Source organism: Diceros bicornis, chromosome 39 (assembly GCF_020826845.1).
Source record: "Diceros bicornis minor isolate mBicDic1 chromosome 39, mDicBic1.mat.cur, whole genome shotgun sequence".
Lineage (NCBI taxonomy): Eukaryota > Metazoa > Chordata > Mammalia > Perissodactyla > Rhinocerotidae > Diceros > Diceros bicornis.
Genome location: NC_080778.1, coordinates 17,680,242 through 17,696,893, shown reverse-complemented (window position 1 = coordinate 17,696,893; position 16,652 = coordinate 17,680,242). Strand labels below are relative to the sequence as shown.

The following is a 16,652-nucleotide window of genomic DNA, read 5'->3' as shown; positions in this document are numbered from 1 at the left end:
TCAGTATTGGAAATAAAAAAGCAGATCTAGACATGTCCGTGGCCTTAGCTGGGATCACAGAAGTGATACTTTTGTACACAAGCTCTGATTGTATTGTCATCAGATTTCTTCCTTGACATCGTATGTCACGGCCTGGCCTCCAGCCACGTGCTAGAGAGTGACCGCTGGCATGGCTACCTAGGATTACGGCTACGTGTCTGTCCGTACCCAGTAGAACCTTCCTCCACACCGTCTCTCTGCTAGCGTTGCTGTGTGTAACTGAGCTGAAGAAGCCGGGCTGCCGCGTTGTAGAGGAAAATTAAACTTGAGTTCTCAAGTACAAATTTAACCCCAAGAGATCAACATTCTTTTTCCAACATTGTGGTATGAGTTCCCTTACTTAACAAAGACTGATGAAGGAACAAAAATTAAATTGTGTTCTTTTCAACTGCGTTGAAAAAAAAAGCTGTGAGGGTAGGATTTTGAGATACCTATGCATCTCTAGCAGAGCTTGATGGTTTTTAGAAAATACATGCCACACTGTATTCTATAAGGGAGGAATAAACTTCCCCCATGAACACAACAAATGTTTATCTCATCTTTTAATGGCTGGATGCTTGAGAGCAGTTTAGAACGCTATCATTTTATTTCTAATCTAAAATGAAGAGTTCACTTGAAATAAAAATCACTTCCATATGTTTACTTTTGGTCAGTAAAAAGTAAAAATGACACTAGCAAACCATTATACACGCTGTTGCAACTTCCTTAAAAATATATATGACCCCTCCATTAAATGGAGAATCGCTTCCTTTTCCAGAAAGCTTTTTTATTCTGAAAATATCAGCTTATTGTATAAAAATTTAACATAAAGAAAAGCAAAAGAAGGGAGAAAACTAAATCTCTCATTACTCAGAAGTATTAAAATTGTTTATATTTCCTTCAAGATTTTGTCTATGCATTGAGATCATGTCATAAATAGCATTTTGTGTCCTGCCTTTTTTCTGAATACTATAACACAAATCCTTTTCCATGCTTTAAAATTCAAATACTTAGTAATTTTTCAATAAACCTAAATAACAATATATTATTGTACATTTGAATGTATGTATAAATGTGATTTAAATGTATCATCAGTGGGATTAAAATATAAAATGAGATTTTCAAGAAAAATCTTTTACTATTAATAACCCAAATGTAGAGCAGATTAATTCATTTTAAAAAGCCGTTCTTCAAACTTGAGAATTTCTTACTCTATCAGAATCATCTGTGATTCATCAGCGTCACATCGCATGGTATTTACACCTACACATCACTGTATTTGCTTTGCCTGACAAAATGAGAAGTATTGGGAATTGTTCAAGGAAATATGCCAGAAGAATCTGAGGGGCTCTTGAGTTTTACATATTTTCCCAGTTACACTAATGAAAAGGAATTTGTTTGAGAACTTGACTCGGAGTGCAGCTGGAGGGCGTTGAATGTGTGTGCGGGATCGGTCTCCATCCGTCCTTCCATTACCGATTTCTGTGCAGAAGTTTCTAGAACTGCTCTGAATTGCTTGGACACAGCAGTTAAAAAAGAAACCCAAACTGGTCTGTGAGTAGACTGAATTTCCCGTTAAAGAAAAATGAAAATCATTCATGTCACTTCATTTTTTTCTGTAGAGAGCCAAATACCTGATTTGATTTTTTTCTTTTTTTTTTTTAATGTTTCAACTCATTATTTTTGTCAGTATAAAAATAACTTTTACTAACTTTTCTAAGATTTTGGGTAACTATTTAACTATCTGTGAGTTTTTCTTTTATTTGTACTTCTTGCAGAATTTAGAAGAAACCACTACTGACAGGGCCTTGGAACTATTTACTCAGTCAAGTGTGATGGGAAACACAACCAAACGGACTAGGGAGTTTATCGCTAGATAATACCAGGCTTTTTAAAAATCTTCCAAATCATGAAGATGCCTGGGATGGCTGATATATGTTCATATAAGCTATGAACATATAGTTTTGGAGTTCATGGTTGGACCCATGGCTAATGGCAATAATAGTGTTGAACAAGATTCTAGATTTTTGAGAGCGGTTCAGAGTTTTGCGACTTCTCTCTGCGTAAGCGATCTCTTTGACCTTTGAGTAAATGGTAAACTTCTTTTAGATCATGTCCAAGTTGTCACAGAGTGCTTCGATAAATTTTCACTGTAGTTGACAATAAATGTTTGTCTTAGAAAAGGTATCATTCCTTGGTCACCTGTTCTTTGCTCCTCAGTGCCCTGGACAGGTGACAGAAGTGCGAGGAGAATGGGCATAGTCCTTCACTTCAGCAGACATGTCAGGAATCTTATAATAATGCCCTCTGAAAAGTTATATCGTAAACACACAATAAATGCTCTGGGATATCAGCAAGAGCAGATAAGTCTGCTGGGAGAAGTTGAGGAAGGAATGAACAAAAATTACAATTCCCTCTCCATAAACTCGAAGCTCTTACGGAAAAAGAAATTAGGTTGCCATGGCGCTTGGTCTTTTCTAAGTCAACTTGATAATTTGGAATCCGAGCTAAAGATCCTGGGACAGCAATTAAACCAAACTTTGATACCAAATGCAGGAATGAGGTGAAGTAAATTTTTATTGGAGCTCTCCTTTCATTGCTCCTCATAAATACTTCCTGCTTTCTGATTTTCCTGAATTGTATTAGTTGGCAGAAAGCTAAGCAGCTCTGTGTTTCTAATTCAGAGTTGGATGGTTAGCTGAAGTTCTGAGGAGGTCATCTCTGGGCGTGTCTGCTTTGGGCTGTCTCCAGTAGCTGCCTTAGCATCTCCGTGGGGATGAAAACGTAATCCTTCATGTGACACATTGCAGTCAACCACCTAGTCCTTTGCAGACAGTAACTGCTCAGAGTGGTACTTCCACTGCCCTGTTTCTGACACTGCGTTTTCTTCACAGGCTGTGGTAAGATTGGGATGCCTGTGGCTTGTTAACTGCTTTTATTCATGTTGTATCTCGGGAAATAGAAAGCTGACTCAAAGCATAAATACCTTCCTGTGGCTCTGAATCTTCATGTCGACCAAGTGTCGTGTGGCTGGAGGAGTTTGAGGTTGACCTCACCGAGCAGAGTTCAGGCTGGCTGACCAGCTCCCCACCGCAGAGGTCACCAGTGACCGCTTCTTGGACCTCACCCGGCCTCAGACCCTGAGGCATTTGACCCTGTGGACACTTCTTGGTTTCCTTCCAAAACTCCGCTGTCACGCCCCTGCCTCCTCCTCAGAGTTTCTGTAACTTTCTAGTGCTCCTTCTTAGTTTCCTTTGGTCTCTCCTCTGACTATTCCTTGGGAGAAAACGTTCTTAGCAGTTCTGTCCTTACCTTTTTTCGCACTGTCACTGAGTAATCTTACTCATTGCCATGCTTGAAATTGCTATAGTTAATGATTTCCATCCATAGAAATCGCTTAATAATGTCAGGGGACTTGGCCTAGATTTCATTCCTGGCTCTTCTGCTTACTAATTGTGTGACCTTGGGCAAGTTACTGAAACTCCCTGTGCCTCAGTTTCCTCATCTGTCAAATGGAGATAAAAATAATTAATCCAATAAATATAAAGCACAAAGTCTAGCATATTAACTACTCCAAATTCACCCTCAGTTTTATCCAGCTAATATTTATTCATTTGTCAGATCTCAGCTTAGATGTTACTTCCTCCAGGAAGCCTTCCCTGATGTTCCAAACCTAGTTTGATTCTCCTTCCATGTGCTCTCATAATACTGTCTAATTGTCCTATCCCTCTGTCTCAGTGTTTATCACATTCATTGTAATTGCTGATTTGTCTGGGCACATATCCCATCAGCCATGAGCTCTATGAGGACAGCGATAGCATTCAACATGGTCGTCCTTGTGTCCCCGTGGTCTAGTAGCCTGGCACATAGTAGTACTTAATGAATATTTGGATTGGCTGTGGTGGTCTGAGATAGTACCTGAGGGCGTTACTTCTTTGTGGTCACATCACTGGATTTTGTATGTCAGAAAACTCTATCACCAGTTTTGTTGTGGTTGAGTGTCCTAGACAACCTGATTCACACCATTTGACTCATGGAAGACCAAATTGGAGGCCCAAATGACGGTTTTTAAAACTTGTTACTGTGGTTAGAGTATGCTAAGTACCTATTTTATGAGGCCTTACTTGGGAATGTAACACACACCCGTCCTATTGCCTAACACCATGATGTTGTGAACCTGTGATGTTTGGTTTTGTAGGGTGTTGCAGTCAGCAGTAAGCTCCTCAGAGCCTTAGTGCACTGAGAGTCTTTGGACTTACTCTTTCCAAATGTTTGAGGGGCTGTGGTATGGGAAGGGGGTGGACTTCACGTGTCTGATTCCAAGAGATAGGAGGCTACAGGAACGCAGACATCTCCTCTTTAGGAAAAAGAACTTGCTGACTGTAAAAGCTGTCTGGAAATGAATGGGCCACCCTGGAGATCCATCACTGCTTGTGTTCAAACATGGCGGCTACACCCCTGGGTACTGATATCTAGAAGGAGGTGGACGAGTGGGGATGTTGGAATCCCTTCCAATCCTGAGATTTTGGCCGTGCCTCACTCACTCATGGACCGTTGACTTAGGCCCTGTGCCCACAATATGCCCCCAGTAAATGGCCCTGGCAGAAGGGATGCCAAATTACCCATCAGCAAGAAATAACATCCGCTTAATTATTTAAACCATTTTGGTGGATCGTTCTATGCCATTTCTTGACGTTGATAATGTTATTTTATTTATTTATTTTTTTAAATTTCTTGAAGTTTTATTTTTCAATCAATACAAAAATGATCTGGTTCACGCTATTAACTGCCAGTCAGACTTGGTGTTTAAAAAACTAAATATTCTTTGTTAAGAGCAGATTACAACAAATGATTTCTGGACTCTTATAACAAACAAGATTCTGATATAATGAATCTAAACCAAAATTCACAAATGGTGGCTGAAACTCTGTCAACTTGCAGCCCCAAACAACATACATCCACAGTTATTATGCATAAACAATTCAAAATTAAAGTTTATAATGGAAATGTCAACAAGTCATAGCTACTACATTACTACTGATGAGTTCCACTATACTTCACCCAGGCATGGCAGATGTACACAGCTGATGGACAGACTGCTAGAAAATTAAAGCTATCAGAGCTATAAATAAGGAATACATAAATATGAACAGAGCAATGCTGAAGCATTAGAGCCGTTAAAAAAAAAGATGTGGCAAACACATCTGATAGTTCTCTCTGTAAGCCACTGTCCACTGATTTATAAAGCTATGGTTTTATAATTCTTTTGAAAAGGAAAATGTTTCTACACTGCTGCATGCGGTCATTTCATTGTACATTCCTGACTCCAGTGCAGTCTTCAAATCTTCTTGCAGAGCTTGACATATCTCATCAGATTTCTCCAGAAAGTCAGCGTGTCATATTTTCAGCAGCCTTGAGTGCCTCAGTGGCCTTGCGAAGTTCCTTAATAACTGACGATAAAGCTTCTGGGTTAATTCCTTGTTCACAAAGCCGTACACAAATAAACAGAGTTTCCATAACTGAGCCAGTATTCAAAATTCTTGAAATCTCAAGCAGAATGTCCGTGGTGTCCCTCACTGCGTTCAGATGCGCTGCCGTAGCTACTGCTGCTGCTACTCGCCGTGGTGGAGGCTGAGGGAGGTGCGACATTGATAATGTTATTAGCACCACTGCCAAATAACTTTTTTTGGTCTCTTGGCAAAGATGTGTCTATATCTAGACTTTAGCTTAAGCACGGCCTATGTGATGTGGGTAGACCATATGGTCCAAGAAATTTGAATTATTAACCGGATTTTGGACTAGTATGTTCTCTACCAATATCCTCTGATTTAGTTGATTTTGTGTAGGTTGATTTTAGTTGATTTTTCATAAGCGTTTTTTTTTTTTTTTGGTGAGGAATATTGGCCCTGAGCTAATATCTGTTGCCAATCTTCCTCTTTTTGCTTGAAGAAGGTGGTCGCTGAGCTAACATCTGTGCCAGTCTTCCTCTACTTTGCATGTGGGACGCCGCCACAGTGTGGCCTGATGAGCAGTGTATAGGTCCACACCCAGGATCCGAACCCACGAACCCTGGGCCACCAAAGCAGAGTGCCGAACCCAACCGCTATACCCCTGGACTGGCCCCCATGGGTTGATTTTGTGTAGGTTTTCCAGGAAGTATTATTAAATTTACTTTTTCCCCCCAAACCAGGATCACACCCACCCCTCTTGGAGAAGGGAAAAGTACAGTGACCATTGGGCTTGTTCAGGCGCTGACTGCACACCTGAACATCAACTCCTTTGCCTGTCTGAGGCAGCCTTCTCAAGGACCGACTTTTGGAGTTAAAGGTACTTTATTTAATCACTAGTGTATTTTTCAGAGCGAAATTTTCAGAGGAGACAAGTTTAAAAACAACATCAGCAGATGTGGAGTTAAGGCTTATCAGAGGAACTGGTGCATTCCCTCCCTACATGCACCCCTCCTGCTCACTCAGTACGTGGAGGTCACCCATGTTGGTCCTCCCCCAGAGGGACCTGTAGGGGGGTTCAGTGGAGCCCTTGGTTCCCCCGAACAATGGCAAGGCTCTTGCTCAGGACTCTGACCTCGCACAGAAGCTTTCTGTTGCATCGGTACCTTCTTTGCCAAGTTATTTTTTTTTTAATTTTATTTATTTTTAATTTTTTTATTTTTTCCCCCAAAGCCCCAGTAGATAGTTGTATGTCATAGCTGCACATCCTTCTAGTTGCTGTATGTGGGACACGGCCTCAGCATGGCCGGACAAGCGGTGCGTCGGTACGCGCCCAGGATCCGAACCCGGGCCGGCCCGCCAAGCGATTTTGAAGCTGCCATTTGTACTGGTGTTTTATCATCCCAGCCACGGTGAAGGGCTTTCCATCCAAACAGTTAGAGGCCTTTTGGGCTGGGCTCTAAGTCTCGTCTCATCAGAGTTGCCATGTGGGGCTTCAGGGGCTCTGGGAACTGACTGGCTGTGGACAGAGAGATGTGATGAAATTCCTCTGTGGCCGTGGCTGGTCTGATATCTGACCCCCTCACGTTCACTCCTCTTTCTTCATTCATTTATCATGAATCATTCTTCAGCTCACTTTACAATAGCATTTATTGCTGCGATTACTGTTCCTTCTCGGCACGTTGTGGGTTTTAGCAGTGTTGTATTTATATTATTGTTAGAAATATTAATGACTCCTAACTCATTAAGCATTGATAACTCATAGAATGTCATACATTATGTAGTGGAATGAACACTGGACTTGGAGCAAGAAGGCTGAGGTTTTATTCATGGCTGCACCTCTTACCGCTGTGTGACCTTTAGTTAGTCACAACTTCTCTGAGCCACATCTGTAAAAATGTAAAAAGGCTCATAGGACGGGGCTCACCAGGTCGTTGTGAAGACCAAATGAGATGGCCTGTAAAAAGCAGGGTAAACTGTAAAGTGGTATGCACGTGGAAGGTATCCTTGTTTTAGGAAAGAGAAGACTTTTTTTTTTTTTTTTTTTTTTTTTTTTTTTTTTTGTGAGGAGATCAGCCCTGAGCTAACATCCGCCAATCCTCCTCTTTTTTTTGCTGAGGAAGACGGCCCTGGGCTAACATCGGTGCCTATCTTCCTCCACTTTATATGGGACGCCGCCACAGCATGGCTTACCAAGCAGTGCGTCGGTGCACGCCCGGGATCCGAACCAGCGAACCCCGGGCCGCCGCAGCGGAGCGCGCGCACTTAACCGCTTGCGCCACCGGGCCGGCCCCGAGAAGACTTTTTAATTTAATAACTTTACTATTTTGAGGGTGAAACAGCATGACAAATCTTATCTACTGTTATCTAAACTAAATTGAAGTTTATTATGGGTTAGTCTGAGTTTATCAGGTGGACTTTTTTTTAACAAAGTTTTCTTTTTTTTTAAACTATTTATTTATTTATTTGTGTGTGTGTGTGTGAGGAAGATCAGCCCTAAGCTAACATCCAATGCCAATCCTCCACTTTTTTTGCTGAGGAAGATTGGCCCTGGGCTAACATCTGTGTCCATCTTCCTCTACTTTATATGGGACGCCGCCACAACATGGCTTGATAAGCGGTGCGACAGTGGGCGCCCGGGATCCGAACCTGCGAACCCCGGGCCACCGCAGCGGAGCGCGCGCACTTAACCACTACGCCACCCGGCCGGCCCCTTAACAAAGTTTTTGATACTTACATGCATGTGAAAATTAGCTGAAGCGTAGCCACATAGATCTAATAATAACTGATAAAATAATCTCCTATCCTGATATATGTTTTGCTGTACTGACATTTGCTGTATTATTTTTAGTCCTTTTTTAAACAGAAAAAACACAGTCCTTAAATTGCATAGTTGGACATAGGGTGAACTTTTGTCCCCTTCTGCTCTGCTTTGATTGACAGTTAATGTTTCTCACTGCCTGTTGTTATTTCATCTTGGGGGTACAAGCCTCCCTGTTGGGTTTGGGGAGCTGTGTCCCTAGGGCTCTGTCCATCCTGTGTAGCTGTACTTGGTGACTCATTTCAAATGGTGCCTGCTCTGTTGTTTAGGAGGAGCTGCGGGCGGCGGATATGCCCAGGTCATCCCCATGGAGGAGGTAAGACTGCAAAGAGACACGTGTCACGTGCCACTGTTTTTCCCTCCTGACACCTTTTTTCTGTGCTCCCATGAACACAGGCCCATAGTCCTTTATGCTCAACCCCCCAAAGTCCTAAAGACTCAGAAAATCAAAAATGTTTGCGTGACTCATTTGGTGGCAAAACCTGACATTTACTCTTATGAGCTATTTATGGATTTTGTGGATGTCACTTGGTGTGACTTTTCATATATTTTGCTGCAGAAATATTGCTTTTGATTAATGAATGTTGACCTAGATCCTGCTTGGGGTGGACATATAAATAAATTATAAATAAATTATATGTCCATCACTCTACCTGTCTTAAATTCCAAAGTATTCTGAATCCCAAAACTCATCTGGCCTCAGTGGTTCTGGACAAGAGGATGTGAACCTTTATCTTCATCAGTCATCTCTTATACTCCCAAGTTCAGGAAGACTTGGACTCTTCAGTTCTGTAAATTGAGACTCCAAAATCAAATAGTTCCAAAGAAAAATGGGCAAAAAGGGCCAATGGTGTCAATTCTTATTCATCCAAGAATTCTTTCTACACCCTGCACAACCACTCCATCATCTCTTGTATCTAACCAGTGACTAGGTCTTATCAGTTCTATTCTCTGCATCAGCCTCTTAGTTCAGGTCCCGAGAAAGCTCCCTAAAACTTAAGTCAGAGCAGGTTACTTTCCTGTTTAGTGTATTTCAGTAGGTACTCCATCACTCTCCATCCAGCATCGCATGGCGGGTCCTCGTGCGCTGCTGCCCCCCACCTTCTCTCCAGCCTCCCTGTCTCAGGTGCCCGTGTGCATGCCCCCTCCATCCTATCGATTCCTTGTAGACTCCTGCCCTGTTGCCTCTGGATTCCAAGCTTCTTCACATGCCTAGAATGTTCTTCTCTTCCTTTTCTGCTCTTCTTGCCCAGCTTGTACTTCCCTAGATTCTGTTCCACCCCACAGATCCCCACATACTCTGTGTTTGCCTCCATCTGGTTTGGTCAGTGGTGGTGAGTTAGAGGCCATAGACCCCGGCACTTAGCAGAGTGCCTGGCACATGGTAGGTCCTCACTGGGAAATATGTTTTGGCTTTGCTGAAGGAAGAGGAGTGGTGTTTACCCACAGAGGCCTAGGTGTCAGGGACGCTCAAGGGAAAATGTGGATAATCTTCAAAATTGGAGGTGGGAGTGAAAAAGAGTAGTCCAAGGCCTTGCTGAGAGAAACAGCCCCGACCTCGCGTCTAGTGGAGCTGGAGTAACGTCCGCAAGCCTGGAAGATCCAGGGCCAGGAGGCCGGGTTGAGGATGGAGTACAAGGGACATGCCCACTACGGCTCAGGATTTAGCTAGCAAATACAGCCATGCGTTGCTTAACAACGGGGGCACGTTCTGAGAAATACCTCGTTAGGCAATTTTGTCGTTGTGTGAACATCATAGAGTGCACTTACACAGACCTGGATGGTATAGCCTGCTACACAACTAGGCGAGATGGTACTAATCTTATGGGACCACCATGGTATGTACCATCTGTCATTGACTCAAACGTCACTATATGGCACATGACTGCATTGAAAGGGCATTGATGTCCTGCTGTCCTATGGCATTAGCTGCATGGCTCAGAGTTGGGCCAACCTTAAGGCAAAAGATAGTTGGAACGACCTCATGATAGTTGAGTAGGCCAAACACAATCAGGCAATTTGTTCCTTAAATTCAAGGGCCTCTCGTGTCTTCTTCATCCGTCTATCCCCAGCTCTGAGCACAGTGCCCGACACTCAGTAGATATCTGACTGAGCACCATAAATAGACAGTGCATACTGGAAGATACTTATTTAATAAATAATCATGGAAAATGTTAGAATAAATTCCAGATGAAGAATTAAAAGTGAAAATACTAAGACTTGAAGGGTGAGAAGGAACCAGCCTTGTGAAGAATGAGGGAGAGCATTCCAGGCAGCAGGAAAGGGCTTGGCCTATTCAGGGAACCAGGGGACACCAGCATGGCTGGAGCCCAGTGGGCTAGCAGGGAGTGAGGGGGATGAAGTAGAGAAATGGGCCACCTCTCTCAGGCTATTGCAGTCCATGGCCAAGAGGCTAGATTTTATTTGAAGAATCATGGTTAGCCATTGAAGGCATCTTGACAGGGTACTAACATGATGCAAACTGGGTTTTGGAAAATTCACTCTGGCTTCTGTGCAGAGAATAGATTGATGGAGGCTCAGAGTGGACACTAGGAGTCCAGTAAGGAGTCTACGCAAGTAGCCCAGGGGAAAGATGGTGGTGGCGTGGCCCAGGATAGTGGCAATGAGGATGGAAAAAAGGATGATGATGATTTTAGACATGTTTTCAGGATTAGATGTGGGAGCGAGCAAAGGGGAGGATTCAAGGCTTATATCCAGGATACTAAATTGAGCAACTCGATAGAATTATTTGTTGAAATGGAGGACTGGGGGAGTAATGGGTGTGAGGTTTGAACTGTAGTGGTGTAGGGGGACAGCGGTCAGAAGAAGAGAGTCCTGTTTGGGGCCTGTGGACGTCCAGGTGGGTATCAAATAGCTAGAAAGGAAAACATATACCCCAATTGTAAAACGGGAAAAAGATTCAAAAGAAACATCAGAAAAGAAATATTAACTAACCAATCGTTGTTGATTTTCACTAATAATCAAATTAATCTCCATTAAAACTACTATCAGTTATCATTTGACTTGTCAAATTGACAGAGATGGATTTTTTTAAAATAGTAATAATACCAAGTTTTGGCAAAGAGATTGAAATCCACTCTTATACCCTGCTGGGAAGTGTATGTCGATAAAACTTTTCTGGAAGGGAGTTAGAATTATGTGCCTTAAAACCATTCATACTCTTTGGCCCAAATAAATTCATTTTTAGTTTAACCTAAGGAAAAATCAGATGTACGGGCAAAGATTTAGTTTTAAAACCATTTATCTTCACATAGTTTGTAGCATTAAAAAATTGAAACAATCTTAGATGTTTAATAATACTATCAAGTAAACTACATTTTGAAGACTATTTAGTGATGTAAAAATGCTAGTAATAGTAACACTAGCTGTAAAAGCAAAGGTCTAAGCTATTATGGTGTTATAGTCTCAGTATTTAAAATTACAAATATATTTTATAAAATAAATAGACATGTAATTTTTCATATTTTCTAGTGAACATGTATTTTATACGTAATAAAATAAAATTTTAACAAGAAAATATAAATGTTCAACGTTCCAAGAAATTAGAGAAGTGCAACTTAGAATACCACTTTTTCGACTATTAAATTAACTTATATTTTTAGTTCAAAAGTTACTCTGTTTCTGAAGTAACCGATCTACTCGTGTTTTGCAGGTGGCACTTCAACCCATTCAAAAAGCAATTTGGTGATCTTATCAAGATCCTTAACCCAGTGACCACACTGCTGGAAATACATTGCTTATTAGCAATTAATTTTTTTAAAAAACTGCTGGCTTGTATTCTTCATAATTGTAGCCTTCTTTGCAAAAGTGAAAATGTGAAAGCAGCTTAAATATCTAGGCATAGGAGACGGAAAAATGTTGGTACATCTACTCACTTATACAGCCCCTATAAACTATAACTATACGTAAGCAAGAGGATTACATAAGAATGTAAGTTCTTTAAAAAAGAAGGTACTAAATTATAAGTATGCTGACTCTACAAATAATCTTGTGTGCACGTAAGACTGGAAGAAAAATAACAGAATTAATAGAGTTGTGAGGGTGATGTATTTTCTGTTTCTGAGACTTTCTGTCGAATCTTATGTTGTTCTGTTGTTGCTGTTTATGTTATTCCCTGCCTTATTCTAAAGTACATTTGATACAGTATTATTTTCTAAATCATAAAACAATGCATAAAAGTCAATGAAAATAAGGAAACCAATGTTAAGTCCATCAGATTGTTTTACCCTTAACCTAAGAAAGGAAGAATTTGCAATAGAGAGTCTTCTCAAGGGTTCTTTATGGTCGAGTGGAAGACCCTGACATTGATTTTCTAATTTAGGCTGTTTGTGGACCTAGCTCATTTTAAGGATATATAATTAGCATATTTTGTTTATTCAGAAATTCCTTGAATACTGCCATGGTTGTTTGAAACAAGTAGATAGATGTTTTCATGTTGTTTATAGTTCAACCTCCACTTGACTGGGGACATCCATGCCATCACCGCTGCCAATAATTTGCTGGCCGCTGCCATCGACACAAGGATTTTCCACGAAAACACTCAAACAGATAAGGTGAGAAAGGCTTCTTGTTGGCCATTTTGGACATCTTATCGTGGGATTCCTGGATTCTTAAGGAGTTCATGGAAAAACTTCTGGAGTCTGTAAACTTTCTGAAAAGTTTATTCAAAATGTTGTGAATTTTATATATGTCCTTATTTCTTGAGGAGAAGATCCATACTTTGTTCAGATTCTCCAGTGAGTTTATGACCACTGCCAAGTTGTTGGGTGAATTGTGTCAGTTGTACTTTTCAAGCCAAATAATCTTTGAGAGATGAGTCTTTAGTTTTGAAGGTGGTTGGTAGACCAGTTCTCTTCATTCTGCCCATAGGTCCAATCTCTGGTCTATACTAAGGGGATTGGAGAGAGATCTTTTTTAGACTCTAACATTCCATGCAGCTCTCCTAGATGTGCTGTTCAAGAGGGCAGGCCCACTGGTTGAGCTTCAGATGCAAGCAGTCTGAGATGTAAATCACCCACCTGAAGGGGACACGGTGCCAGGTGCTAATTCCTAATAGATATGGGACACGGATAAAAGTGAGACTTTCTGGCACATTTTACAAGGGTCCTGACTACCTCCAATTAAAGTAACTCCACGGAGGTTTTTGAAGCCAAATACAGATTAATACTAATTTGATAGTTATAAGGCTGTAGATCAAGAAATATATATTTACATAAACTCTTTGCAATGTGCATTATTTCAGTTCTAGTCAGATTTATTAAAATGACAGAACTTAAGTCTGCATTGTTCATATTAGCCAAGAATTTTAATAGGATCTGTAATCTAAACAGTTTGGTTATAAATGTAATGAACTTTGTCATAGCCTATGAATTGTCCAAGTTCATGGTTGGCCCTTAAGCTTGTGTGGGGTTTTATTTTTGTTTTGTGTTTTTAGGCTCTGTATAATCGACTGGTTCCTTCAGTGAATGGTGTCCGAGAATTTTCAAAAATTCAGCTTGCTCGGCTCAAAGTAAGTTTCCAGTTAGTGATTCTTTAAAAAGAACATATCCCAGAAAAATCATCAAAGCCGGAGATTTTGAACTTGATTTGATTTTGGTTTTGGATACTCTTTTGGGTGTTAAAGTCTAAAAAGACAAAACAATACAGCCAAGAGAGCACAGAACTAGAAGCCTAAGACCAGATCCTGCGCCAAAGAGCTGGGAGGGCAAGTTAGTTCACCTTTTTAGCTCTCTGTTTCTTCCTGTGTAGAATGAGAGGACTGCTTTTCTGATCTAGAGTACCCCAGTCAACTAACAAATCAGAATTTCCAAGAGTTCTTGTCTTTCATGAAATTTCTTAAATTTCTAGGAAATAACATATAGCCTTTGAAAATTCATCTACCTCAGTTTTTGCGGCAGCAAGATACTAAGATTGTGCTTGTGGAAGTGGTCTTAATTCTTGTCCATATTATCATTTTCCAGTGCTGTTTGCTCCTTATCCTACTAATCGCATTGATTTCCCCTGGCTCTTTTTCAGAGACTAAAAAACAACTCTACTGGTATAATTTACAAGCCACTGGTTGGTAGTAATCGGTTTTAAAAATTCACCCCCTTGCCTCTTACTGAACCAAGTTTAGTTTGTGGAGAATAATGCACAATATGCTATCCTCAGCAGCTACGACATCTATAGTTTCTGTTTCCCAGATTCTTTTCTTATACTTCTTTACTAAAAACCACTTTTTTAGAACGTTTCCTTTACAGAGATAGATGCATTACAAGTTTTAATGGTTTTTTTTCCTCAGTGAATTAGAAATAACTTGTTTTGAAAACATAGACATAAACTTTATTTGAATTATTGGTATTTGTATTTGGAGAGCAGAACTAATGAACTGGAGCATCGTTTATGTGGACAGCAGTGTCCCTTCTGAGCACAGCACACAGAGACCCTGTGGAGCAGCCCCAGGGCCTCAGGCCGAGACAGACAGCAAGCAGTGTTCTTTGTGTGCTGTCAACTGCACTGCATTTTCAGAGCTGTCATTTTAAGGGTAGCTTACAAATATCAGTGTCTTCCATTTAGGAGATATTTGGACTTAGGCATTTATGAATTGGCCTAACCTACAATTTACTCAAAGTTCGGTTTTTAAAAAGGCTTTACTTTAGTCACAGAGAAAATAAGGGTAGAGAGACCCTTTTAGTTCCAGTTTGCTTTCTGTTCCTTCTAAAACCGATCACGTTTTTTCTTCCAAATCCTTAGAAACTGGGAATAAATAAGACGGATCCAAGTGCACTGACAGAAGAGGAAATGAGGAGATTCTCCCGTCTCGACATCGACCCCTCCACCATCACGTGGCAGAGAGGTAGGTGCTGATGGCTGCATCGGGAGGATGACACGTGTTCCAGCTGAAGCTCTCAAATCAGTTGCACAAATGCATCATTTTATTTCTTCCCAGCTTGTATGTCATGATCCCTCCCTTTATTTCAGTCACTGTTATCTTACCTCCTCTCTCTCATCCTTGCCTCCTGAATAGGAGAAAAGGCTGCGCCCTTCTTAAACCAACATCTCTGTCTGGGCTTGGTCCCATCCACTCCCACTTCTTCCAGATTTCCAAGGAAAATTACTTTTCTTCTCTGGCCTCTTGTATTAAAAAAAAAAAAAATTGAGTGTCTGTGTCTCCCCTTATTTATCCCGCTGCCCTCCCTACCCAGCATCCTAATTTCTTCCCTTCACTTCCTTACCACTAACTCTAAGCAGCTCTGGAATGTGTATTTTCTGTGCTGAATTTTTCCTCTGAGTCTGGGACGTGCTTCCCGCCACTACTAGAATATCCTCTAACTCTTCAAATGCAGCGTAGAGAGACTTCCTGTGATCTCCATCCTGGCCTCTCCGCTCCCCTCTTAGCTGTGTCACCCTCCCTTCCCCCACACTGCCCTCTGCAGTGGTGGGACCGTGGGAGACGCATTAAACGTGGAGTCAAGAGCCTTGAGTGGGTGTCTCTACCCTGCCACTAACTTACTGCGTGGCCCTGAGCGAGTCACGTGCATGTTCTGGGCCTGGGTCTCTTGGAGATGCAAGTGGAGATGCTAACATATACTTAAAGGGATGTGGTAATAGCACTTGAACTTGATGCAACCTAAGGTGCCACAGAAGGGTTAGGTGGTGCGTATTCCTGACCCTCTCTGTGTTGTTCTCAGGCCTCCCCACCACATGCCCCATTTCTACCAACTTCCAGAACATTTTTATCAGATGCCTGACTTATTGCGGTTACCTTTTAATAGATTTTCTTGCTTCCATTTCCATCTCCCAGTTCAGTAGGCTCGTGTTATAGAGATGTCGTCCTGTCACTTCCTTGCTCAGAAGCCTCCACCCCATGTGGGAAAATCGCCATCACGTAGCTTGGTGTTCAGGACCACCGTGTGGCTCCGTGTACCTTTGCTCCCTGTCTGCTTTCCAGTCAGACAGACCTGCCTTTGTCCGTTTGCCCACCCTTGTCCAGCCGTCCCCACCCCATCTCCCTGTCTTGGCCCTCCCAGACACAGCTCAGTCCACCCCTTCATGAAGCTCCCTTCCTGGGAATCCATAAGAACCGGTTCATGAAGAAATCAGTAAGGTGGAGAGACCAAGACCAGAGGCCCAATCTTGGCTCTACCATTTATGAGCTGCGCAGCTTTGGACAAACAACTTACTCAGTTCCCTCATCTTTAGGATGGAGTAATAATAGCAGCCTCCCCCTTGCGCGGCCCTACTGAAACATGAGAGTACTTTCCAGACTCAGAAGCACTCCCCAAATAGTCATAGGTGCCATTGTGGTAATAGTTGTGTGATATGGTTTTTCTGTGTGTGTTTGTCTCCCAAACTCCTAAAGGAAA

General features: G+C 41.7%; 1 protein-coding gene across 3 annotated transcripts in view; it reads left to right on the top strand.

Annotated features, from left to right (window-relative positions):
• MTHFD1L (methylenetetrahydrofolate dehydrogenase (NADP+ dependent) 1 like) overlaps positions 1–16,652 on the top strand; it is a 209,112-nt gene that overhangs the window by 55,387 nt on the left and 137,073 nt on the right. For 2 of the 3 annotated variants that reach the window (XM_058534152.1, XM_058534153.1), the window contains exons 12-16: positions 6,209–6,345; positions 8,556–8,602; positions 12,753–12,860; positions 13,742–13,816; positions 15,040–15,142. In XM_058534152.1, the coding sequence (XP_058390135.1) occupies positions 6,209–6,345; positions 8,556–8,602; positions 12,753–12,860; positions 13,742–13,816; positions 15,040–15,142 (470 nt within the window). Of the gene's footprint in view, positions 1–6,208; positions 6,346–8,555; positions 8,603–11,959; positions 12,721–12,752; positions 12,861–13,741; positions 13,817–15,039; positions 15,143–16,652 lie in introns of those variants that run through there. The other variant, XM_058534154.1, reaches the window with a different exon arrangement.